We start from the raw sequence: 26,816 nt of genomic DNA, 5'->3' as shown, positions 1-26,816 counted from the left end.
GGAGTGTCACACTGAGTTGGAGTGGGGGTTGTGGAGTGTCACACTGAGGGGAGTGGGGGATGTGGAGTGTCACACTCAGGGGGAGTGGGGGATGTGGATTGTCACACTGAGGGGGAGTGGGGTTGTGGACTGTCACACAGGGGGAGTGGAGTGTCACACTGAGGGGGAGTGAGGGATGTGGAGTGTCACACTGAGGGGGAGTGGTTGGATTGTAGTGTCACACTGAGAGGGAGTGGGGTTGTGGAGCGTCACACTGAGGAGGATGTGGATTGTCACATTGACGGGGAGTGGGGGATTTGGAGTGTCACACTGATGGGAAGCGGGGGGATGTGGAGTGTCACACTGAGGGGGAGTGGGGGAAGTGGAGTTTCACACTGAGTTGGAGTGGGGGGATGTGGAGTGTCACACTGAGGGGGAGTGGGGGATGTGGAGTGTAACACTGAGTGGGAGTGGGGGATGTGGCGTGCCACACTGAGGTGGAGTGGGGGTTGTGGAGTGTCACACGGAGTTGCAGTGTGGGATGTGGACAGTCACACTGAAGGGGAGTGGGCGAATGTGGAGTGTCACACTGAGTTGGAGTGGGGGATGTGGAGTGTTACACTGAGGGGGAGTGGGGGATGTGGAGTGTCACACTGAGGGGGAGTGGTGGGATGTGGAGTGTCACACTGAGAAGGAGTGGGCGATGTGGAGTGTCACACAGGGGGAGTGAGGGTTGTGGAGTGTCACACTGACGGGGAGTGGGGGAATGTGGAGTGTCACACTGAGGGGGATATGGAGTGTCACACTGAGCGGGAGTGGGGGGTTGTGGAGTGTCACACTGAGTTGGAGTGGGGGATGTAGAGTGTTACACTGAGGGGGTGTGGGGGTTGTGGAGTGTCACACTGAGGGGGATGTGGAGTGTCACACTGAGCGGGAGTGGAGTGTCACACTGAGGGGGAGTGGGGGTTGTGGAGTGTCACACTGAGGGGGATGTGGAGTGTCACACTGAGCGGGAGTGGGGGGTTGTGGAGTGTCACACTGGGTTGGAGTGGGGGATGTGGAGTGTCACAATGACGGGGAGTGGAGTGTCACACTGAGGGGGAGTGGGGGATGTGGAGTGTCACACTGAGGTGGAGTGGGGGTTGTGGAGTGTCACACTGAGTTGGAGTGGGGGATGTGGACTGTTACACTGAGGGGGAGTGGGGGATGTGGAGTGTCACACTGAGGGGGAGTGAGGGATGTGGAGTATCACACTGACGGGGAGTGGAGTGTCACACTGCGGGGGAGTGGGGTTGTGGAGTGTCACACTGAGCGGGAGTGGGGGTATGTGGAGTGTCACACTGATGGGGAGTGAGGGATGTGGAGTGTCACACTGAGGCGGAGTGGGGGGATGTGGAGTGTCACACTGAGTTGCAGTGGGGGATGTGGCGTGTCACACTAAGGGGGAGTGGGGTAGTGGAGTGTCACACTGAGGGGAGTGGGGTTGTGGAGTGTCACACTTAGGGGGTGTGTGGGTATGTGGTGTGTCACAGTGAGTTGGAGTGGGGGATGTGGAGTGTCACACTGAGGTGGATGTGGGGTTGTGGAGTGTCACACTGAGGAGGATGTGGAGTGTCACACTGAGGGGGAGTGTGGGGATGTGGAGTGTCACACTGAGGGGGAGTGGGGGTTGTGGAGTGTCACACTGAGTTGCAGTGCGGGATGTGGAGTGTTACATTGAGGGGGAGTGGGGGATGTGGAGTGTCACACTGAGTTGGACTGGGGGTTGTGGAGTGTCACACTGAGGGGGAGTGGGGGATGTGGAGTGTCACACTGAGTAGGAGTGGGGGTTGTGGAGTGTCACACTGAGGGGGAGTGGGGGATGCGGAGTGTCACACTGAGGGGGAGTGGGGGTATGTGGAGTGTCACACTGAGGGGGAGTGGGGGATGTGGTGTGTCACACTGAGTTGCAGTGTGGGATGTGGAGTGCTACATTGAGGGGGAGTGGGGGATGTGGAGTGTCACACTGAGGGAGTGGGGGATGTGGAGTGTCACACTGAGGGGGATGTAGTGTCACACTGATGGGGAGTGGGGGGATGTGGAGTGTCACACAGGGTGAGTGGGGGGATGTGGAGTGTCACCATGAGGGGGAATGGGGGGATGTGGAGTGTCACACTGAGGGGGAGTGGGGGATGTGGAGTGTCACACTGAGGGGGAGTGGGGGATGTGGAGTGTCACACTGAGGGGGAGTGGGGTTGTGGACTGTCACACAGGGGGAGTGGAGTGTCACACTGAGGGGATTGAGGGATGTGGAGTGTCACACTGAGGGGGAGTGATTGGATTGTAGTGTCACACTGCGAGCTAGTGGGGTTGTTGAGCGTCACACTGAGGAGGATGTGGATTGTCACACTGACGGGGAGTGGGGGATTTGGAGTGTTACACTGATGGGAAGCGGGGGGATGTGGAGTGTCACACTGAGGGGGAGTGGGGTAAGTGGAGTGTCACACTGAGTTGGAGTGGGGGGATGTGGAGTGTCACACTGAGAGGGAGTGGGGTGTCACACTGAGGGGGAGTGGGGGATGTAGACTGTTACACTGAGGGGGAGTGGGGAATGTGGAGTGTCACACTGAGGGGGAGTGAGGAATGTGGAGTATCACACTGAGGGGTGTGGAGTGTCACACTGCGGGGGAGTAGGGTTGTGGAGTGTCACCCTGAGGGGGAGTGGGGGGATGTGGAGTGTCACACTGAGGGGGATGTGGAGTGTCACACTGAGCGGGAGTGGAGTGTCACACTGAGGGGGAGTGGGGGTTGTGGAGTGTCACACTGAGGGGGATGTGGAGTGTCACACTGAGCGGGAGTGGGGGGTTGTGGAGTGTCACACTGGGTTGGAGTGGGGGATGTGGAGTGTCACAATGACGGGGAGTGGAGTGTCACACTGAGGGGGAGTGGGGGATGTGGAGTGTCACACTGATGGGGAGTGAGGGATGTGGAGTGTCACACTGAGGCGGAGTGGGGGGATGTGGAGTGTCACACTGAGTTGCAGTGGGGGATGTGGCGTGTCACACTAAGGGGGAGTGGGGTAGTGGAGTGTCACACTGAGGGGAGTGGGGTTGTGGAGTGTCACACTTAGGGGGTGTGTGGGTATGTGGTGTGTCACAGTGAGTTGGAGTGGGGGATGTGGAGTGTCACACTGAGGTGGATGTGGGGTTGTGGAGTGTCACACTGAGGAGGATGTGGAGTGTCACACTGAGGGGGAGTGTGGGGATGTGGAGTGTCACACTGAGGGGGAGTGGGGGTTGTGGAGTGTCACACTGAGTTGCAGTGCGGGATGTGGAGTGTTACATTGAGGGGGAGTGGGGGATGTGGAGTGTCACACTGAGTTGGACTGGGGGTTGTGGAGTGTCACACTGAGGGGGAGTGGGGGATGTGGAGTGTCACACTGAGGGGGTGTGGGGGTTGTGGAGTGTCACACTGAGGGGGATGTGGAGTGTCACACTGAGCGGGAGTGGAGTGTCACACTGAGGGGGAGTGGGGGTTGTGGAGTGTCACACTGAGGGGGATGTGGAGTGTCACACTGAGGTGGATGTGGGTTGTGGAGTGTCACACTGAGGAGGATGTGGAGTGTCACACTGAGGGGGAGTGTGGGGATGTGGAGTGTCACACTGAGGGGGAGTGGGGGTTGTGGAGTGTCACACTGAGTTGCAGTGCGGGATGTGGAGTGTTACATTGAGGGGGAGTGGGGGATGTGGAGTGTCACACTGAGTTGGACTGGGGGTTGTGGAGTGTCACACTGAGGGGGAGTGGGGGATGTAGAGTGTTACACTGAGGGGGTGTGGGGGTTGTGGAGTGTCACACTGAGGGGGATGTGGAGTGTCACACTGAGCGGGAGTGGAGTGTCACACTGAGGGGGAGTGGGGGTTGTGGAGTGTCACACTGAGGGGGATGTGGAGTGTCACACTGAGCGGGAGTGGGGGGTTGTGGAGTGTCACACTGGGTTGGAGTGGGGGATGTGGAGTGTCACAATGACGGGGAGTGGAGTGTCACACTGAGGGGGAGTGGGGGATGTGGAGTGTCACACTGAGGTGGAGTGGGGGTTGTGGAGTGTCACACTGAGTTGGAGTGGGGGATGTGGACTGTTACACTGAGGGGGAGTGGGGGATGTGGAGTGTCACACTGAGGGGGAGTGAGGGATGTGGAGTATCACACTGACGGGGAGTGGAGTGTCACACTGCGGGGGAGTGGGGTTGTGGAGTGTCACACTGAGCGGGAGTGGGGGTATGTGGAGTGTCACACTGATGGGGAGTGAGGGATGTGGAGTGTCACACTGAGGCGGAGTGGGGGGATGTGGAGTGTCACACTGAGTTGCAGTGGGGGATGTGGCGTGTCACACTAAGGGGGAGTGGGGTAGTGGAGTGTCACACTGAGGGGAGTGGGGTTGTGGAGTGTCACACTTAGGGGGTGTGTGGGTATGTGGTGTGTCACAGTGAGTTGGAGTGGGGGATGTGGAGTGTCACACTGAGGTGGATGTGGGGTTGTGGAGTGTCACACTGAGGAGGATGTGGAGTGTCACACTGAGGGGGAGTGTGGGGATGTGGAGTGTCACACTGAGGGGGAGTGGGGGTTGTGGAGTGTCACACTGAGTTGCAGTGCGGGATGTGGAGTGTTACATTGAGGGGGAGTGGGGGATGTGGAGTGTCACACTGAGTTGGACTGGGGGTTGTGGAGTGTCACACTGAGGGGGAGTGGGGGATGTGGAGTGTCACACTGAGTAGGAGTGGGGGTTGTGGAGTGTCACACTGAGGGGGAGTGGGGGATGCGGAGTGTCACACTGAGGGGGAGTGGGGGTATGTGGAGTGTCACACTGAGGGGGAGTGGGGGATGTGGTGTGTCACACTGAGTTGCAGTGTGGGATGTGGAGTGCTACATTGAGGGGGAGTGGGGGATGTGGAGTGTCACACTGAGGGAGTGGGGGATGTGGAGTGTCACACTGAGGGGGATGTAGTGTCACACTGATGGGGAGTGGGGGGATGTGGAGTGTCACACTGAGGGTGAGTGGGGGAATGTGGAGTGTCACCCTGAGGGGGAATGGGGGGATGTGGAGCGTCACACTGAGGGGGAGTAGGGGATGTGGAGTGTCACACTGAGGGGGAGTGGGGGATGTGGAGTGTCACACTGAGGGGGAGTGGGGTTGTGGACTGTCACACAGGGGGAGTGGAGTGTCACACTGAGGGGATTGAGGGATGTGGAGTGTCACACTGAGGGGGAGTGATTGGATTGTAGTGTCACACTGCGAGCTAGTGGGGTTGTTGAGCGTCACACTGAGGAGGATGTGGATTGTCACACTGACGGGGAGTGGGGGATTTGGAGTGTCACACTGATGGGAAGCGGGGGGATGTGGAGTGTCACACTGAGGGGGAGTGGGGTAAGTGGAGTGTCACACTGAGTTGGAGTGGGGGGATGTGGAGTGTCACACTGAGAGGGAGTGGGGTGTCACACTGAGGGGGAGTGGGGGATGTAGACTGTTACACTGAGGGGGAGTGGGGAATGTGGAGTGTCACACTGAGGGGGAGTGAGGAATGTGGAGTATCACACTGAGGGGTGTGGAGTGTCACACTGCGGGGGAGTAGGGTTGTGGAGTGTCACCCTGAGGGGGAGTGGGGGGATGTGGAGTGTCACACTGAGTTGCAGTGGGGGATGTGGCGTGTCACACTAAGGGGGAGTGGGGGGATGTGGAGTGTCACACTGAGGAGGATGTGGAGTGTCACACTGAGGGGGAGTGGGGGCATGTGGAGTGTCACACTGAGGGGGAGTGGGGGTTGTGGAGTGTCACACTGAGTTGCAGTGTGGGATTTGGAGTATTACATTGAGGGGGAGTGGGGGATGTGGAGTGTCACACTGAGATGGAGTGGGGGTTGTGGAGTGTCACATTGAGGGGGAGTGGGGGATGTGGAGTGTCACACTGAGTAGGAGTGGGGGTTGTGGAGTGTCATACTGAGGCGGAGTGGGGGATGTGGAGTGTCACACTGAGGGGGAGTGGGGGGATGTGGCGTGTCACACTGAGTTGCAGTGGGGGATGTGGCGTGTCACACTAAGGGGGAGTGGGGTTGTGGAGTGTCACACTGAGGGGGAGTGGGGTTGTTGAATGTCACACGTAGGGGGTGTGTGGGTATGTGGTGTGTCACAGTGAGTTGGAGTGGGGAATGTGGAGTGTCGCACTGAGGTGGATGTGGGGTTGTGGAGTGTCACACTGAGGGGGAGTGGGGGTTGTGGAGTATCACACTGAGTTGCAGTGTGGGATGTGGAGTGTTACATTGAGGGGGAGTGGGGGATGTGGAGTGTCACACTGAGTTGGAGTGGGGGTTGTGGAGTGTCACACTGAGGGGAGTGGGGGATGTGGAGTGTCACACTGAGTTGGAGTGGGGGTTGTGGAGTGTCACAGTGAGGGGGAGTGGAGGGTTGTGGAGTGTCACACTGAAGGGATGTGGGGATGTGGAGTGTCACACTGAGGAGGATGTGGAGTGTCACACTGAGGGTGATGTGGAGTGTTACACTGAGGGGGAGTGGGGGTTGTGGAGTGTCACACTGCGGGGGAGTGTGGGGATGTGGAGTGTCACACTGAGGGGGAGCGGGGCTTGTGGAGTGTCACACTGACCGGGAGTGGGGGGATGTGGAGTGTCACTCTGAGTTGGAGTGGGGGATGTGGAGTGTTACACTGAGAGGGTGTGGAAGGTTGTAGAGTGTCTCACTGAGGGGGAGTGGAGGGTTGTGTTGTGTCACACTGAGGGGGATGTGGGGATGTGGAGTGTCACACTGAGGAGGATGTGGAGTGTCACACTGAGATGGAGTGGGGGATGTAGAGTGTTACACTGAGGGGGTGTGGAGGGTTGTGGAGTGTCACACTGAGGGGGAGTGGAGGGTTGTGGAGTGTCACACTGAGGGGGATGTGGGGATGTGGAGTGTCACACTGAGGGGGAGTGGGGGTTGTGGAGTGTCACACTGAGGGGGATGTGGAGTGTCACACTGAGTTGGAGTGGGGGATGTGGAGTGTCACACTGAGGGGGATGTGGAGTGTTACACTGACGGGGAGTGGGGGGATGTGGAGTGTCACACTGAGGGAGTGGGGGATGTGGAGTTTCACACTGAGGGGGATGTAGAGTGTCACACTGAGGGGGAGTGGGGGTATGTGGAGTGTCACACTGAGGGGGAGTGGGGGGATGTGGAGTGTCACACTGAGTTGCAGTGGCGGATGTGGCATGTCACACTAAGGGGGAGTGGGGTTGTGGAGTGTCAGACTGAGGTGGATGTGGGGTTGTGGAGTGTCACACTGAGAAGGATGTGGAGTGTCACAGTGAGGGGGAGTGGGGGGATGTGGAGTGTCACACTGAGGGGGTGTGGGGGTTGTGGAGTGTCACACTGAGTTGCAGTGTGGGATGTGGAGTGTCACACTGAGGGGGAGTGGGGTTGTGGAGTGTCACAGTGAGGGGGAGTGGGGGAATGTGGTGTCACACTGAGTTGGAGTGGGGGATGTTGTGTGTTACACTGAGGGGGTGTGGAGGGTTGTGGAGTGTCACACTGAGGGGGATGTGGTGATGTGGAGTGTCACACTGAGGAGGATGTGGAGCGTCACACTGAGGGGTAGTGGGGGGATGTGGAGTGTCACACTGAGGGGGAGTGGGGGGATGTGGAGTGTCACAGTGAGGGGGAGTGGGGGTTGTGGAGTGTCACACTGAGGGGGATGTGGAGTGTCACACTGAGCGGGAGTGGGGGGATGTGGAGTGTCACACTGAGTTGGAGTGGGGGCTGTGGAGTGTTACACTGAGGGGGTGTGGAAGGTTGTAGAGTGTCACACTGAGGGGGAGTGGAGGGTTGTGGAGTGTCACACTGAGGGGGATGTGGGGATGTGGAGTGTCACACTGAGGAGGATGTGGAGCGTCACACTGAGGGGTATTGGGGGCATGTGGAGTGTCACACTGAGGGGGATGTGGGGATGTGGAGTGTCACACTGAGGAGGATGTGGAGTGTCACACTGAGGGGTAGTGGGGGGATGTGGAGTGTCACACTGAGGGGGAGTCGGGGGATGTGGAGTGTCACACTGAGGGGGAGTGGGGGTTGTGGAGTGTCACACTGAGGGGGATGTGGAGTGTCATACTGAGTTGGAGTGGGGTTGTGGAGTGTCACACTGAGGGGGATGTGGAGTGTTACACTGAGGGGGAGTGGGTGGATGTGGAGTGTCACACTGAGGGAGTGGGGGATGTTGAGTGTCACACTGAGGGGATGTAGAGTGTCACACTGATGGGGAGTGGGGGGATGTGGAGTGTAACACTGGGGGGAGTGGGGTTGTGGAGTGTAACACTGGGGGGAGTGGGGTTGTGGAGTGTTACACTGAGTGGGAGTGGGGGATGTGGAGTGTCACACTGAGGGTGAGTGGAAGGATGTGGAGTGTCACCCTGAGGGGGAATGGGGGGATGTGGAGTGTCACACTGAGGGGGAGTGGGGTTGTGGAGTGTCACACTTAGGGGGTGTGTGGGTATGTGGTGTGTCACAGTGAGTTGGAGTGGGGAATGTGGAGTGTCGCACTGAGGTGGATGTGGGGTTGTGGAGTGTCACACTGAGGGGGAGTGGGGGTTGTGGAGTATCACACTGAGTTGCAGTGTGGGATGTGGAGTGTTACATTGAGGGGGAGTGGGGGATGTGGAGTGTCACACTGAGTTGGAGTGGGGGTTGTGGAGTGTCACACTGAGGGGGAGTGGGGGATGTGGAGTGTCACACTGAGTTGGAGTGGGGGTTGTGGAGTGTCACAGTGAGGGGGAGTGGAGGGTTGTGGAGTGTCACACTGAAGGGATGTGGGGATGTGGAGTGTCACACTGAGGAGGATGTGCAGTGTCACACTGAGGGTGATGTGGAGTGTTACACTGAGGGGGAGTGGGGGTTGTGGAGTGTCACACTGCGGGGGAGTGTGGGGATGTGGAGTGTCACACTGAGGGGGAGCAGGGCTTGTGGAGTGTCACACTGAGCGGGAGTGGGGGGATGTGGAGTGTCACTCTGAGTTGGAGTGGGGGATGTGGAGTGTTACACTGAGAGGGTGTGGAAGGTTGTAGAGTGTCTCACTGAGGGGGAGTGGAGGGTTGTGTTGTGTCACACTGAGGGGGATGTGGGGATGTGGAGTGTCACACTGAGGAGGATGTGGAGTGTCACACTGAGATGGAGTGGGGGATGTGGAGTGTTACACTGAGGGGGTGTGGAGGGTTGTGGAGTGTCACACTGAGGGGGAGTGGAGGGTGGTGGAGTGTCACACTGTGGGGGATGTGGGGATGTGGAGTGTCACACTGAGGGGGGGTGGGGGTTGTGGAGTGTCACACTGAGGGGGATGTGGAGTGTCACACTGAGTTGGAGTGGGGGATGTGGAGTGTCACACTGAGGGGGATGTGGAGTGTTAAACTGACGGGGAGTGGGGGGATGTGGAGTGTCACACTGAGGGAGTGGGGGATGTGGAGTTTCACACTGAGGGGGATGTAGAGTGTCACACTGAGGGGGAGTGGGGGTATGTGGAGTGTCACACTGAGGGGGAGTGGGGGGATGTGGAGTGTCACACTGAGTTGCAGTGGCGGATGTGGCATGTCACACTAAGGGGGAGTGGGGTTGTGGAGTGTCAGACTGAGGTGGATGTGGGGTTGTGGAGTGTCACACTGAGAAGGATGTGGAGTGTCACAGTGAGGGGGAGTGGGGGGATGTGGAGTGTCACACTGAGGGGGTGTGGGGGTTGTGGAGTGTCACACTGAGTTGCAGTGTGGGATGTGGAGTGTCACACTGAGGGGGAGTGGGGTTGTGGACTGTCACAGTGAGGCAGAGTGGGGGAATGTGGTGTCACACTGAGTTGGAGTGGGGGATGTTGTGTGTTACACTGAGGGGGTGTGGAGGGTTGTAGAGTGTCACACTGAGGGGGAGTGGAGGGTTGTGGAGTGTCACACTGAGGGGGATGTGGGGATGTGGAGTGTCACACTGAGGAGGATGTGGAGCGTCACACTGAGGGGTAGTGGGGGGATGTGGAGTGTCACACTGAGGGGGAGTGGGGGGATGTGGAGTGTCACAGTGAGGGGGAGTCGGGGTTGTGGAGTGTCACACTGAGGGGGATGTGGAGTGTCACACTGAGCGGGAGTGGGGGGATGTGGAGTGTCACACTGAGTTGGAGTGGGGGCTGTGGAGTGTTACACTGAGGGGGTGTGGAAGGTTGTAGAGTGTCACACTGAGGGGGAGTGGAGGGTTGTGGAGGGTCACACTGCGGGGGATGTGGGGATGTGGAGTGTCACACTGAGGAGGATGTGGAGCGTCACACTGAGGGGTATTGGGGGCATGTGGAGTGTCACACTGAGGGGGATGTGGGGATGTGGAGTGTCACACTGAGGAGGATGTGGAGTGTCACACTGAGGGGTAGTGGGGGGATGTGGAGTGTCACACTGAGGGGGAGTTGGGGGATGTGGAGTGTCACACTGAGGGGGAGTGGGGGTTGTGGAGTGTCACACTGAGGGGGATGTGGAGTGTCACACTGAGTTGGAGTGGGGTTGTGGAGTGTCACACTGAGGGGGATGTGGAGTGTTACACTGAGGGGGAGTGGGTGGATGTGGAGTGTCACACTGAGGGAGTGGGGGATGTTGAGTGTCACACTGAGGGGGATGTAGAGTGTCACACTGATGGGGAGTGGGGGGATGTGGAGTGTAACACTGGGGGGAGTGGGGTTGTGGAGTGTAACACTGGGGGGAGTGGGGTTGTGGAGTGTTACACTGAGTGGGAGTGGGGGATGTGGAGTGTCACACTGAGGGGGAGTGGAGGGATGTGGAGTGTCACCCTGAGGGGGAATGGGGGGATGTGGAGTGTCACACTGAGGGGGAGTGGAGTTGTGGGGTGTCACACTGAGGGATTGGGGGATATGGAGTATCACACTGAGTTGGAGTGGGGGATGTGGAGTGTTACACTGAGGGGAGTAGGGGATGTGGAGTGTCACACTCAGGGGGAGTGGGGTTGTGGACTGTCACACAGGGGGAGTGGAGTGTCACACTGAGGGGGAGTGAGGGATGTGGAGTGTCACACTGAGGGGGAGTGGTTGGATTGTAGTGTCACACTGAGAGGGAGTGGGGTTGTGGAGCGTCACACTGAGGAGGATGTGGATTGTCACATTGATGGGGAGTGGGGGATTTGGAGTGTCACACTGAGGGGGAGTGGTTGGATTGTAGTGTCACACTGAGAGGGAGTGGGGTTGTGGAGCGTCACACTGAGGAGGATGTGGACTGTCACACTGCGGGGGAGTGGGGGAAGTGGAGTGTCACACTGAGTTGGAGTGGGGGGATGTGGAGTGTCACACTGAGGGGGAGGGGGGATGTGGAGTGTCACACTGAGTTGCAGTGGGGGATGTGGCGTGTCACACTAAGGGGGAGTGGGGTTGTGGAGTGTCACACTGAGGGGGAGTTGGGTTGTGGAGTGTCACACTTAGGGGGTGTGTGGGTATGTGGTGTGTCACAGTGAGGTGAAGTGGGGGATGTGGAGTGTCACACTGAGGTGGATGTGGGGTTGTGGAGTGTCACACTGAGGAGGATGTGGAGTGTCACACTGAGGGGGAGTGGGGGGTTGTGGAGTGTCACACTGAGTTGGAGTGGGGGATGTGGAGTGTTACACTGAGCGGGTGTGGAAGGTTGTAGAGTGTCACACTGAGGGGGAGTGGAGGGTTGTGGAGTGTCACACTGAGGGGGAGTGGGGGGTTGTGGAGTGTCACACTGAGTTGGAGTGGGGGATGTGGAGTGTTACACTGAGCGGGTGTGGAAGGTTGTAGAGTGTCACACTGAGGGGGAGTGGAGGGTTGTGGAGTGTCACACTGAGGGGGAGTGGGGGGTTGTGGAGTGTCACACTGAGTTGGAGTGGGGGATGTGGAGTGTCACACTGAGGGGGATGTGGAGTGTTACACTGAGGGGGAGTGGGTGGATGTGGAGTGTCACAATGAGGGAGTGGGGGATGTGGAGTGTCACACTGAGGGGGAGTGGGGGAATGTGGTGTCACACTGAGTTGGAGTGGGGGATGTGGCGTTTTTCACTGAGGGCGTGTGGAGGGTTGTAGAGTGTCACACTGAGGAGGATGTGGAGCGTCACACTGAGGGGTAGTGGGGGATGTGGAGTGTCACACTGAGGGGGAGTGGGGGGATGTGGAGTGTCACACTGAGCGGGAGCGGGGGTTGTCGAGTGTCACACTGAGGGGGATGTGGAGTGTCACATTGAGCGGGAGTGGGGGGATGTGGAGTGTCACTCTGAGTTGGCGTGGGGGATGTGGAGTGTTACACTGAGGGGGTGTGGAAGGTTGTAGAGTGTCACACTGAGGGGGAGTGGAGGGTTGTGTAGTGTCACACTGAGGGGGATGTGGGGATGTGGAGTGTCACACTGAGGAGGATGTGGAGTGTCACACTGAGTTGGAGTGGGGGATGTGGAGTGTTACACTGAGGGGATGTAGAGGGTTGTGGAGTGTCACACTGAGGGGGAGTGGAGGGTTGTGGAGTGTCACACTGAGGGGGATGTGGGGATGTGGAGTGTCACACTGAGGAGGATGTGGAGCGTCACACTGAGGGGTATTGGGGGCATGTGGAGTGTCACACTGAGGGGGAGTCGGGGGATGTGGAGTGTCACACTGAGTTGGAGTGGGGGATGTGGAGTGTTACACTGAGGGGGTGTGGAGGGTTGTGGAGTGTCACACTGAGGGGGAGTGGAGGGTTGTGGAGTGTCACACTGAGGGGTACTGCGGGGATGTGGAGTGTCACACTGTGGGGGAGTGGGGGGATGTGGAGTGTCACACTGAGGGGGAGTGGGGGTTGTGGAGTGTCACACTGAGGGGGATGTCGAGTGTCACACTGAGCGGGAGTCGGGGGATGTGGAGTGTCACACTGAGTTGGAGTGGGGGATGTGGAGTGTCACACTGAGGGGGAATGGGGGTTGTGGAATATCACACTGAGTTGGAGTGGGGGATGTGGAGTGTCACACTGAGTTGGAGTGGGGGATGTGGCGTGTCACACTAAGGGGGAGTGGGGGATGTTGTGTGTCACACTGAGGGGGAGTGGGGGGATGTGGAGGGTCAAACTGAGGGGGAGTGGGGTTGTGGAGTGTCACACTGAGTGGGAGTGGGGGATGTGGAGTGTCACACTGAGAAGGAGTGGGGGATGTGGAGAGTCACACTGAGTTGGAGTGGGGGATGTGGAGTGTCACACTTTGGGGTAGTGGGAATGTGGAGTGTCACACTGCGGGGGAGTGGGGGATGTGGAGAGTCACACTGAGGGGGAGTGGGGATGTGGAATGTCACACTGAGGGGGAGTGGGGGATGTGGCGTGTCACACTGAGGGGGAGTGGGGGAACGTGGAGTGTCACACTGAGTTGGAGTGGGGGATGTTGACTGTCATACTGAGACGGAGTGGGGGGATGTGGAGTGTCACACTGAGGGCGAGTGGGTGTATGTGTAGTGTCACACTCAGTTGGAGTGGGGGATGTGGAGTGTCACACTGAGTTGGAGTGGGGGATGTGGAGTGTCACACTGAGGGGGAGTGGGGGATGTGGAGTGTCACACTGAGGGGGACTGGAGAGTTGTGGAGTGTCACACAGAGGGGGAGTGGGGGATGTGGAGTGTCACACTGAGGGAGCATGGGGTTGTGGAGTGTCACACTGAGTTGGAGTGGGGGATGTCGAGTGTCACACTGAGGAGGATGTGGAGTGTCACACTGAGTGGGAGTGGGGGAATGTGGAGTGTCACACTGAGTTGGAGTGGGGGATGTGGAGTGACACACTGAGAGGGAGTGGGGTTGTGGAGTATCACACTGAGGGGGAGTGGGGTTGTGGATTGTCACGCTGAGTTGGAGTGGGGGGATGTGGAGTGTTACACTGAGGTGTAGTGGGGATGTGGAGTGTCACACTGAGTGGGAGTGGGGGATGTGGAGAGTCACACTGAGGGGGAGTGGGGATGTGGAATGTCACACTGAGTTGGAGTTAGGGATGTGGAGTGTCACACTGAGGGGTAGTGGGGATGTGGAGTGTCACACTGAGGGGGAGTGGGTGATGTGGAGAGTCACACTGAGGGGGAGTGGGGATGTGGAATGTCACACTGAGGGGGAGTGGGGCATGTGGAGTGTCACAGTGAGGGGGAGTGGGGGAATGTGACGTGTCACACTGAGTTGGAGTGGGGGATGTGGAGTGTCACACTGAGAGGGAGTGGGGGAATGTGGAGTGTCACACTGAGTTGGAGTGGGGGATGTGGAGTGTCACACTGAGGGGGAGTGGGGGATGTGGAGTGTCACACTGAGGGGGACTGGAGAGTTGTGGAGTGTCACACAGGGGGAGTGGGGGATGTGGAGTGTCACACTGAGGGAGCATGGGGTTGTGGAGTGTCACAGTGAGTTGGAGTGGGGGATGTCGAGTGTCACACTGAGGAGGATGTGGAGTGTCACACTGAGTGGGAGTGGGGTAATGTGGAGTGTCACACTGAGTTGGAGTGGGGGATGTGGAGTGACACACTGAGAGGGAGTGGGGTTGTGGAGTATCACACTGAGGGGGAGTGGGGTTGTGGATTGTCACGCTGAGTTGGAGTGGGGGGATGTGGAGTGTCACACTGAGGGGTAGTGGGGATGTGGAGTGTCACACTGAGGGGGAGTGGGGGATGTGGAGAGTCACACTGAGGGGGAGTGGGGATGTGGAATGTCACACTGAGTTGGAGTGGGGGATGTGGAGTGTCACACTGAGGGGTAGTGGGGATGTGGAGTGTCACACTGAGGGGGAGTGGGGGATGTGGAGAGTCACACTGAGGGGTAGTGGGGATGTGGAGTGTCACACTGAGGGGGAGTGGGGATGTGGAATGTCACACTGAGTTGGAGTGGGGGATGTGGAGTGTCACACTGAGGGGTAGTGGGGATGTGGAGTGTCACACTGAGTTGGAGTGGGGGATGTGGAGTGTCACACTGAGGGGTAGTGGGGATGTGGAGTGTCACACTGAGGGGGAGTGGGGGATGTGGAGAGTCACACTGAGGGGGAGTGGGGATGTGGAATGTCACACTGAGGGGGAGTGGGGCATGTGGAGTGTCACAGTGAGGGGGAGTGGGGGAATGTGACGTGTCACACTGAGTTGGAGTGGGGGGATGTGGAGTGTCACACTGAGGGGTAGTGGGGATGTGGAGTGTCACACTGAGGGGGAGTGGGGGATGTGGAGAGTCACACTGAGGGGGAGTGGGGATGTGGAATGTCACACTGAGTTGGAGTGGGGGATGTGGAGTGTCACACTGAGGGGTAGTGGGGATGTGGAGTGTCACACTGAGGGGGAGTGGGGGATGTGGAGAGTCACACTGAGGGGTAGTGGGGATGTGGAGTGTCACACTGAGGGGGAGTGGGGATGTGGAATGTCACACTGAGTTGGAGTGGGGGATGTGGAGTGTCACACTGAGGGGTAGTGGGATGTGGAGTGTCACACTGAGTTGGAGTGGGGGATGTGGAGTGTCACACTGAGGGGTAGTGGGGATGTGGAGTGTCACACTGAGGGGGAGTGGGGGAATGTGACGTGTCACACTGAGTTGGAGTGGGGGATGTGGAGTGTCACACTGAGTTGGAGTGGGGGATGTGGAGTGACACACTGAGAGGGAGTGGGGTTGTGGAGTATCACACTGAGGGGGAGTGGGGTTGTGGATTGTCACGCTGAGTTGGAGTGGGGGGATGTGGAGTGTTACACTGAGGTGTAGTGGGGATGTGGAGTGTCACACTGAGTGGGAGTGGGGGATGTGGAGAGTCACACTGAGGGGGAGTGGGGATGTGGAATGTCACACTGAGTTGGAGTGGGGGATGTGGAGTGTCACACTGAGGGGTAGTGGGGATGTGGAGTGTCACACTGAGGGGGAGTGGGTGATGTCGAGAGTCACACTGAGGTGTAGTGGGGATGTGGAGTGTCACACTGAGTGGGAGTGGGGGATGTGGAGAGTCACACTGAGGGGGAGTGGGGATGTGGAATGTCACACTGAGTTGGAGTGGGGGATGTGGAGTGTCACACTGAGGGGTAGTGGGGATGTGGAGTGTCACACTGAGGGGGAGTGGGTGATGTGGAGAGTCACACTGAGGGGGAGTGGGGATGTGGAATGTCACACTGAGGGGGAGTGGGGCATGTGGAGTGTCACAGTGCGGGGGAGTGGGGGAATGTGACGTGTCACACTGAGTTGGAGTGGGGGATGTGGAGTGTCACACTGAGAGGGAGTGGGGGAATGTGGAGTGTCACACTGAGTTGGAGTGGGGGATGTGGAGTGTCACACTGAGGGGGAGTGGGGGATGTGGAGTGTCACACTGAGGGGGACTGGAGAGTTGTGGAGTGTCACACAGGGGGAGTGGGGGATGTGGAGTGTCACACTGAGGGAGCATGGGGTTGTGGAGTGTCACAGTGAGTTGGAGTGGGGGATGTCGAGTGTCACACTGAGGAGGATGTGGAGTGTCACACTGAGTGGGAGTGGGGTAATGTGGAGTGTCACACTGAGTTGGAGTGGGGGATGTGGAGTGACACACTGAGAGGGAGTGGGGTTGTGGAGTATCACACTGAGGGGGAGTGGGGTTGTGGATTGTCACGCTGAGTTGGAGTGGGGGGATGTGGAGTGTCACACTGAGGGGTAGTGGGGATGTGGAGTGTCACACTGAGGGGGAGTGGGGGATGTGGAGAGTCACACTGAGGGGGAGTGGGGATGTGGAATGTCACACTGAGTTGGAGTGGGGGATGTGGAGTGTCACACTGAGGGGTAGTGGGGATGTGGAGTGTCACACTGAGGGGGAGTGGGGGATGTGGAGAGTCACACTGAGGGGTAGTGGGGATGTGGAGTGTCACACTGAGGGGGAGTGGGGATGTGGAATGTCACACTGAGTTGGAGTGGGGGATGTGGAGTGTCACACTGAGGGGTAGTGGGGATGTGGAGTGTCACACTGAGTTGGAGTGGGGGATGTGGAGTGTCACACTGAGGGGTAGTGGGGATGTGGAGTGTCACACTGAGGGGGAGTGGGGGATGTGGAGAGTCACACTGAGGGGGAGTGGGGATGTGGAATGTCACACTGAGGGGGAGTGGGGCATGTGGAGTGTCACAGTGAGGGGGAGTGGGGGAATGTGACGTGTCACACTGAGTTGGAGTGGGGGGATGTGGAGTGTCACACTGAGGGGTAGTGGGGATGTGGAGTGTCACACTGAGGGGGAATGGGGGATGTGGAGAGTCACACTGAGGGGGAGTGGGGATGTGGAATGTCACACTGAGTTGGAGTGGGGAATGTGGAGTGTCACACTGAGGGGTAGTGGGGATGTGGAGTGTCACACTGAGGGGGAGTGGGGGATGTGGAGAGTCACACTGAGGGGTAGTGGGGATGTGGAGTGTCACACTGAGGGGGAGTGGGGAATGTGGAATGTCACACTGAGTTGGAGTGGGGGATGTGGAGTGTCACACTGAGGGGTAGTGGGGATGTGGAGTGTCACACTGAGTTGGAGTGGGGGATGTGGAGTGTCACACTGAGGGGTAGTGGGGATGTGGAGTGTCACACTGAGGGGGAGTGGGGGATGTGGAGAGTCACACTGAGGGGGAGTGGGGATGTGGAATGTCACACTGAGGGGGAGTGGGGCATGTGGAGTGTCACAGTGAGGGGGAGTGGGGGAATGTGACGTGTCACACTGAGTTGGAGTGGGGGATGTGGAGTGTCACACTGAGAGGGAGTGGGGGAATGTGGAGTGTCACACTGAGTTGGAGTGGGGGATGTGGAGTGTCACACTGAGTTGGAGTGGGGGATATGGAGTGTCACAATGAGAGGGAGTGGGGGATGTGGAGTGTCACACTGAGTTGGAGTGGGGGATGTGGAGTGTCACACTGAGTTGGAGTGGGGGATATGGAGTGTCACAATGAGAGGGAGTGGGGGATGTGGAGTGTCACACTGAGTGGGAGTGGGGTAATGTGGAGTGTCACACTGAGTTGGAGTGGGGGATGTGGAGTGACACACTGAGAGGGAGTGGGGTTGTGGAGTATCACACTGAGGGGGAGTGGGGGATGTGGAGAGTCACACTGAGGGGGAGTGGGGATGTGGAATGTCACACTGAGTTGGAGTGGGGGATGTGGAGTGTCACACTGAGGGGTAGTGGGGATGTGGAGAGTCACACTGAGGGGGAGTGGGGATGTGGAATGTCACACTGAGGGGGAGTGGGGATGTGGAGTTTCCCAGTGAGGGGGAGTGGGGGAATGTGACGTATCATACTGAGTTGGAGTGGGGGATGTTGAGTGTCACACTGAGTTGGAGTGGGGGATGTGGAGTGTCACACTGAGTTGGAGTGGGGGATGAGTGTCACACTGAGTTGGAGTGGGGGATGTGGAGTGTCACACTGCGGGAGAGCGGGGGCTGGTTGTGAAGTCTCACACTCAGGGGGTTTGGTTGGATATGATGTGTCTCTGTGAGGCGTGTTGGGGGACGAGTGAAGAATTGTCACGGTGAGGTATGTCTCCTTTGTTGAGGTCCCTCTTTCCCTTGTGTTATGGGGAAAAGGTTTCTGAGATATTCAGCATTGGACCTGACTTTGACTGGCACTGCAGCAGTGGTGAAGGTAGCTCACGTTTTGAAGGGTTTTCTCTTCGTGCCAACAGGGTCACTGAGTTTGCAGTGTGACCAGAATGGGAACTGCACCTGCAAAGCAACCGTCATGGGAAGGAGATGTGACCAGTGCCTGCCGGGTTATCACTCGCTGTCCGAGGGAGGATGCAGGTAACGTGGCTGTGGGAGGAACGTTGTGATCTCGGAATTGGGGATCCCTGTCCACACAGTTCACCCAGTGCTGATAGTTCGTCCTCGCCCACCTCTTCCCTCTTTCCCTGTGCCTCTCTTCCAAACAAAGCCCCTCACTCTGAAAGTACTCCTGTAGCAAGCGTTACTGTTCTATTTCCATTTTATTTTCAGGCAGTAAGTTCCAGATTATCACAAGCTACTCTTTACTGAAATTTCTTTACAACGTGTCCCCAAATTACCAACTCTTCTGTCTGATTTTACATATCATCCTGAATGCCTTATTTAAACTTTGACTCAACTTTCTTGCTGTAAGACCAACTCCTGCTTCTCTGCATGCCTTCTGTACCTGTGAGAGTGTACCATCCAGAACTCCAGCTCAGATCTGAGAGCTATCTGTTTAGGATAACCTCCTTTCTGCCTCTGTTGATAAGTCAGAGATCCCAGATGCTCAGCTGTAGGTCACAGTATTCCATTGTGCTCCAGCTTGGTTCTGAGCCCAATTCATCCCACAGGTAAGGGCGGTAAAATCCTTAACTCATTTCTAATTGCAGGCCTCATATCCATTGTAATTCTGGGTTCGCAGCCCAGTCTAAACGTCTTCTGACGTGACTGCAGATTGTCATTGGCTGTTTTGGTCAACAGGTCCGAACTTTCGTTGGAATTTTCGAGGCCAGTGCTGGTCTGGCTGTTTCAACTTGCGCCTTTTCGGAGGGCTATCGGTTTGTATTTCTGTAATCCACCCCACCCACCAGTGCCCTCAAAGACGATATGCCGAGAGGGCCCGCCAGCCTTGCAAACTTCACCATTTTTACTGTCAGTGGTTCAGCGCCCAGATGTCATGCCACACCTGCGCTGCAACTTCTGCCCTCCGTTGTTCAGCCCCCAGCCATCGAACACCCTCTCTTTCTGAGATTTCCCCTTTTGGTCACCCCTATTTCTGCTGCAAGAAACACCGTTTCTTTTTCGTGTCTGATCAACCCCGCCCATTACACTTTGGCGTTGCGAGCAGGGTCCAGGAAAATCCGGTGGTGGCCAAGCGAGTCGAGCGACGCCGCAGCCGAGACTTATTCGGTCCCCGGATGGACGGACAAGTCTGAAAGTTTTGGCTAATGCTGTGTGTGAATGTGGTCCTCCCGGGTGTTGGGAGAAGGCCCACTTGCTGAATTATCTGATGTTAAGCTTCCCTGTGCAATATCACAATGCCTTCAGCATGTCGCCTTTCCCTCCGAGAGGGTTTCTCCGCCTCGCGTGGCGCGGCCTTGCGCTGCGGGCGCCGTTTCATTTTAAAAGTGTCCTGAGAAGTAGGGTGGATTTTTATGACTGCGTTGCGACAGTCAGATGCTGAGAAAGCTGGGCTGACTGGGGGGAAAATCACGGCTTCAACGTGAGCTGGACTTTGTGAGTTCTCAGAGCACTATTTTGAAGGAAACCGCCAGCGCAAACGCTTTAAACAATTTGCCGTGGCGTGTAGATTGGCTGACATAGTGCAAAAGCGACGGGCCCGATCTGTGGTCCTGCGGGAGGATCGGGGCCCAGATGCCTGGGATGGGGATACCCGGTGTGAAGATGGGGACGAGAGCAATGGAATCGAGACGCGCCCGCCGCCTCAGACTTGTAAAAGATCAAGAGGAACGCCGGAATGCTGATGAACAAAATCAAGCTCCGGCGGCTGTCTCCATCACCGCTGAGACCACTGTTCTAAACTGCACCGTCACTGAACTTAGCCCAAAGGCAGAGCCAGCGGCCAGGGGAATACTTGCCCGTCTGATGTGAATTAATTTGAGTCAGTTAGGTTCACTAACGACGGACCCCACTGGTCTTGGCTGAAGGAGCTGTACGCTCCGTGTGGGCAGTGGTCATACAGTTTTCGTGAAATGGCACCATTATCTGGCATTTATAATACAGTAATAATACTTCCATCGGCCCTGAGAATGTCACCTTCTCCCTTGGTCGGCGCACCCGATTGATGGAATGGGACCATCACGGTGGAGAAGAGTCTTTCTGGCTCCGTTAGCGCCATCAGAGGGTCTTGTGCAGAGACTAGCAGTCTGCTTGGCTCAACTTGAAGGGTCAGACGGAGATCTGGAACGGGTGCAGGCTAAGGCTGCTTTTAAACCCCGGCAGCAGCAGAGGGTATTCCGAACGCATGACGAATGGGGGTAGGAATGCCCCAAAGCAGCCAGCGGCTGTGCCCCAGCAGCTCGTATCAAAGTCCCATTTTAGGAGGAAGGAAATGGTTTCTGTCCCAGCTAAGGGAAAACATTTGAGAGTGTATCTGTTGATGTTCTTTATGTGTTACACCGTGAGCATTGTGACCCAGGTGGGTTGTACTCGCAGGCCCAGACAAAGGGTCCGGCCGCCCTTCCAGTCCCCCTACATCGGACTGTACGTTAATCCCAACAAGTAGGACGTTCCCCGATTATATCCGGATTTGACTGAATTGGACCCTGGGCGGATTATTCAGGCCGCTGTCTGTGGGTTATGGCCATGGCTCCGGGTCTGCCGCCATTGCTGTAGCAACCCATACTTCCAGCGTCCCGGAGGGAGACCTGAGGCCATATGTACCTGTTCCCTTTTGTTGGTCACACGGCAGGAAGACAGCGGCGAATCACCCTGGTGGACACCGAGGCCGAGGTTGCCTTATGGCAGGGGAATCGGATCTATTATCTGCAGGGAAGCGACAGTGTATTCAGAATCAGATTTAGTATCACCGGCAGGTGAACAAAAGGCCATTTCACTATGGGCGAGAGTGCTCCTCGTCTGTCCCCGAGCTCATCTCCCAGGCACCTGAAAACATTTTGGGATTTTTTTTTTGTTAACGGGACTTCTATCATGGCACCCTTTGGCAAGTTTGCTTTTGGTATTAGGAGGATGTCTGTTCTGGTTGGAAAGGCAAAAAGGAAACATGCCTTTATACCCTTGCCAAAGCAAATAGTAATTGCCAATCAAAATCGTACCCCGGGAGGGCATAAGGAAATCGATGAGACAGTCGAGTCCCTTTCAGACCCGTGGGTTCTTCGTCCCTTTATAATAGCCCTGTTTGGCCAGTGGGGAAACCCGATGGTTCATGGCGCATGACCAGTTACATCGGCTTGCCCCTCCGCTGGCCACAGCTGTTCCAGATGTTGTGACCCTGATTGAGGACCTTTCTTGTGGGACTGACAGTTATTGACTTGCCAAATGCCTTATTCTCCAACCCTATAGCCGAGCGGTCCCAAGATCAGTTTGTATTTACACGGAAGGGTCTGCAATAAATACACTTTGACATGGTTTCCGCAGGGGATATGGCTAGCGTCCAACTACTAGCCACAGTGTGGCGTCGCGGAATTTGCGTGGATGTGTCCTATTCCCCAAGTATTACAATGAATCACTATACAGATGATGTGCTCTCGCGGGGATCCTCTGAAGACGAGGTTTCTGAAGCCCTTAATATTTTGATTGATCACATGCGATCGAGGGGATGGGAAATTAACCCCAGTAAAGTACAGGGCCCAGCTACGACTATTGGTTTTCTGGGAATACAGTGGACTAAGGGTGATATGATAATTCCCGATAAAGTCAGAAATAAAATCCTAGACGTAGCTCCCCCTACGACAAAATAAGGAGCCCGAAGCTTTGTTGGCCTTTTGGGATACTGGCGGCGCCACCTACCGACTGTGGCCCTGCGCTATGACCAGAAAGAAATTTTGTTTTGTATTGGGCCCCGAGCAACAGTCGCCAAAAGTCCTTCCCAAAGGAGGCCGTCGCCGCGGCCTGACCCACGTCTCATCATCGAGAAGGCCTTTCTTTTGAACTGCGAGTTTTTGTTAAAGGTGGCGTGGCTGTCTGAAGTGTGGTGCAAAGATTATGCCTCTGGGTTTCCGGTCCCGAAAGGTTCCTGAAACTGCCACCAGATACACGGCGTCTGGGAAACAACTTCTTGCCTGCTACTGGGCTTCAGTAGAGACAGAAACACAGACAGCGGGGGGGGGGGGATTTCTCTCATCTCCCCCGCCCTGACCTTCCTATTATGGGATGGGTACTCTCCGACACACTCAAGTATAAGCTGGAGCGTGCACAACACGGGTTCAGTCGCCAGCTGGAAGCAGTATGTTTCTGAATGAGTATCAAAGGGACCGGACGGAATTTGTGAAACACATGAACTGGCGGCTGAGTCCCCGAAGCCTGAAGTGACTCCTGTCGAAGTCTCGCCTGCTCTGCGACAGCTCGCCTGGTTCACAGATGTGGAAGAATTGTCATTGCTGTCGAAAGGGCTGCTGCCCCAAACCCTCTCACCCAACAAGTTCTGGACAAGGAAGGCTCTGATGGGTCGAGTCAATAGCAGAGCTTGTAGCGGTACAAACTGTCGTTATGCATGAAAGCGAACGAAGAGGAAGTCCAGTGGAAGTCTCGCTACCCGGGGTGCTTCCGCTGTTCATTTAGCTCCGGGTGGAAGGTATTTGGCGGCGCTTTAGTCCCGCACTCCTCATCTACGGGCACCCAGTTCGGAAGAGGAGGATCTCCTGGTGGGCTTGGTTCTGGTCCTGGCCAAGATGACCACTCACGGGTCTCCTCTAGGCGGAGGGCACTGCCCGGGCCGATTGCCCGCCCCTTTTCCAAGGATACGTTCGTGCCCGGCTGTCCTTGGAGAGGGAGCATGCGGTTCCAATGGGCACTCTGGGGGACTTCCGGGAGCGGTGCCTCCCCCCCCCCGGGCTATTGATTGTCTAATAGACTGAAGTAACTTTATATTTTCTCTCAACTTTATTTTCTTTCAAATCTCTTACTATCTCTTCTTTCAGTTAGTCCTGGCGAAGGGTCTCGGCCCGAAACGTCGACTGTACCTCTCCTAGAGATGCTGCCTGGCCTGCTGCGTTCACCAGCATTTTGTGTGTGTGTGTGTGTGTAACTTCATTTTAATCTGAGTGTACTCACTGTCTTGTAAATACGGAATGTCTATACCTTGTGTACTTGTGATGTAAATAAACTTTTACAGTTTCGTGTTTAAAAAAACCGAAAGAAGCTTATACCGATTCTTAAACAACAGGAATTCTGCAGATGCTGGAAATTCAAGCAACGCACATCATGTGTGTTGCTTATACCGATTCTTGGGCTGTCTATCATGGACTTGATCTCTGGTTACCCCGATGGACCCAAGAGCCATATACTGTTATGGAACGTCCCTTATGGGGAGGGAGCGGAGTTATGGAGGGACATTTGGAACTGATCATTGCATGTTACTATTACTGTTTACCATGACGGCGCCCGTTTGAAAGATGATTCGCCGATGACAAGATTTAACAACATTGCCGACAAACCACGTGTGCTGACACGGTGATGTCTAGCCCCAACGTCTAATACAGTTATCGCCACTTGCTCGGTGGGCCCGTGAATCTTCTGGTCATTTGGGGGTACAGAGGACTAAGCAGCGGTGATTATTCTTTCCCACTGTTCTAGCCAGTAGGGAAATGCTCGGCGTGGGCGTGTTCCTGCTCAGATTTTGCAATTAGATTATGTTGGTCCTCTCCCTTCCTTCACAGAAGCGATTCCAGTACACGCTCACTATGCTAGACACTTAGTCTGGTTTTGTGACGTCGATCCCTACTGTTAAAGCTAATCAGGATGGTGCCCTTTGGCGATTAGAACATCTTGTTTCTGCATGCGGCGACTCCTTTGAAATTCAATCCGATAATGATTCGCACTTTCCGGGTTCCAGGGTACAAGTGTGGGCTGTCTCTGATGGTGAAGGCGCTCGGCCCGAAACGCCGACTCTTTACTCTTGATCACAGATGCGGCCTACCTGCTGAGTTCCTCCAGCTTTTTGTGGGTATTACTTTGATTTCCAGCATCTGCAGATTTTCTCTTGCTTGTGATTCGACTCGCTTTTTGTTAATGACAGAACAATCTGTTCCTTTTGTTCCTGATGCCACAGCGGATCTGGCTGATAAAAAGCCGATTTAGTTCAGCAAAGGGGTGGGGGGGGGTAGTGGTTTATGATATAATCGTCTTCCTCTCCATTGGAGGGTGAGATTATCGCCGACTGGCAAGCAAATACATACTGGGCGGCGGTACAAGGACAAACCTATCCATCCTGTGTACGTGGATAAGGGTACATTGACTCCGGGAATGAAAACATGTCTAACCATCTCACTTAAAAGGCTCCCGCTGGAATGCTACCTTGTTCTGCTTTAATCCTTGTCCTTGTGTTTTGTTGGATGTTGGACTTCTGCTGAGGCCCGACAAGCCGCTTGTGATTTGTGAAGATGATATAATTGTTTCGTGAAGAATGTACGTTATCTGATAGATACTAACCAGTCCTGATGAAGGGTCTCTGTCCGAAACGTCGACTGTTTATTCACTTCCGTCGATGCTGCCTGACCTGCTGAGTTCCTCCACCGTTGTGTGTGTGTGTGTGTGTGTGTGTGTGTTGCTTTGGATTTCCAGCATCTGCAGATTTTCTCGTAATTACTCTAATTGGGGGTGGACAGATGTGAAAAAATGTTGTAAACCTGGGGTGAATGGCCAAATATAACCTTTTACAGTGTAAGAAGTAAAGTGCGAAATTGGTTATAATCTGACTGGTGCAACCCTGATCAAGATGTGGTGTTTGTAAATCTTACTCATTCGGTTTTAGTTGTCAACACGATGTGGTTAACGCCTCTTAAGGATGAGGACAATTATTTTAATATGAATGTTGAGGTTATCTATATAGGTTTTTTCGTATTTTAATAATCATGATAATATTAATTTTCAATCATCCAAGGGATATTAATATTTATCCTTCATTTTAAGCAGTAGAGTTCTGTGCACCTTTGGCTTGTTCAGACATTCAAAGATGTGGGATATGTAGTGGTGTATTAAATTAAACACAGGGTTTTTTCAATGTCCAATGTTTCACTATAAGACATTGGAGCAGAATTAGGCCATTTCGTCATGGCTGATCCCAGATTCAATTCAACCCCACACACCTGCCCTCTCACCATATCCCTTAATGCTCCAACCAATCAGAAATCTATCAACTTCTGCTTTAAATATACCCATGGACTCGGCCTCCACCGCAGTCTGTGGCAGAGCATTCCTGCCTAGCCCTTTTCAACATTGAGCAAGTTTCAATGAGATCCCCATGCATTCTTCTAAATTCCAGTGAGTACAGGCCCAAAGCTACCAAACGCTCCTCATATGTTAACCCCTTCATTGCCGAATCATCCTCGTGAACCTCCTCTGGATTCTCTTCAATGATAACACATCCGTTCTGAGATAAGGGGCCCAAAACCGTTGACAATACTCCAAATGCAGCCTGACTAGTGTCTTATAAAGGCTCAGCATCATCTCTTTGTTTTTATATTCTGTTCCTCTTAAAATAAATGTCAACATTGCATTTGCCATCTTTACCAGAGACTCAACCTGTGAATTAACCTTCTGGGAGTCTTGCACGAGGACTCCTACTGCACTTCCAATGTTTGAATTTTCTCCCCATTTAGATAATAGTCTGCACTATTCTTCCTTTTACCAAAATGCATTATTGTACATTTCCCAACACTATTCCATCTGCCACTTTTTTGCCCATTCTTCCAATTTGTCTAAGTCCTGCTGCAATCGCATTGCTTCCTCAGCACTACCTACCCCTCCACCTATCTTCATATCATCTGCAAATATTTGCCACAAAGCCATCAATTCCATTATCTAAATCACTGACAAACAATGTGAAAAGTAGCAGTCCCAATACTGACCCCTGAGGAACATTGCTAGTCACTGGCAGCCAACCAGAAAAGGCCCCGTTTATTCCCACTCACTGTCTCCTGCCTGCCAGCTATTCCACTATCCATACTAGTATATTTCCTGTAACACCACAGGATGTTATCTGGATAAGCAGCTTCATGTGTGGCACTTTATCAAATGGCTTCTGATAATCTAAGTGAATGACATCCACTACTTCTCCTTTGTCCACCCTGCTTGTTACTTCCTCGAAGAACTCTAGCAGATTTGTCAGGCAAGAAACCATGCTGACTTTGACTTATTTTATCATTAGTCTTCAAGTACCTTGAAACCTCACCCTTAATAATGGACTCCAACACTTTCCCATCCACTGGCGTT

General features: G+C 55.3%; 1 protein-coding gene across 1 annotated transcript in view; it reads left to right on the top strand.

Moving 5' to 3' along the window:
- LOC134359871 (laminin subunit gamma-1-like) overlaps positions 1-26,816 on the top strand; it is a 201,041-nt gene that overhangs the window by 119,700 nt on the left and 54,525 nt on the right. The window contains exon 6 of the mRNA XM_063073647.1: positions 18,605-18,722. Within this exon, the coding sequence (XP_062929717.1) occupies positions 18,605-18,722 (118 nt within the window). The remainder of the gene's footprint in view (positions 1-18,604; positions 18,723-26,816) is intronic.

This window comes from Mobula hypostoma, chromosome 21 (genome assembly GCF_963921235.1).
Source record: "Mobula hypostoma chromosome 21, sMobHyp1.1, whole genome shotgun sequence".
NCBI lineage: Eukaryota > Metazoa > Chordata > Chondrichthyes > Myliobatiformes > Myliobatidae > Mobula > Mobula hypostoma.
This window is presented reverse-complemented; position numbering and strand designations above follow the sequence as displayed.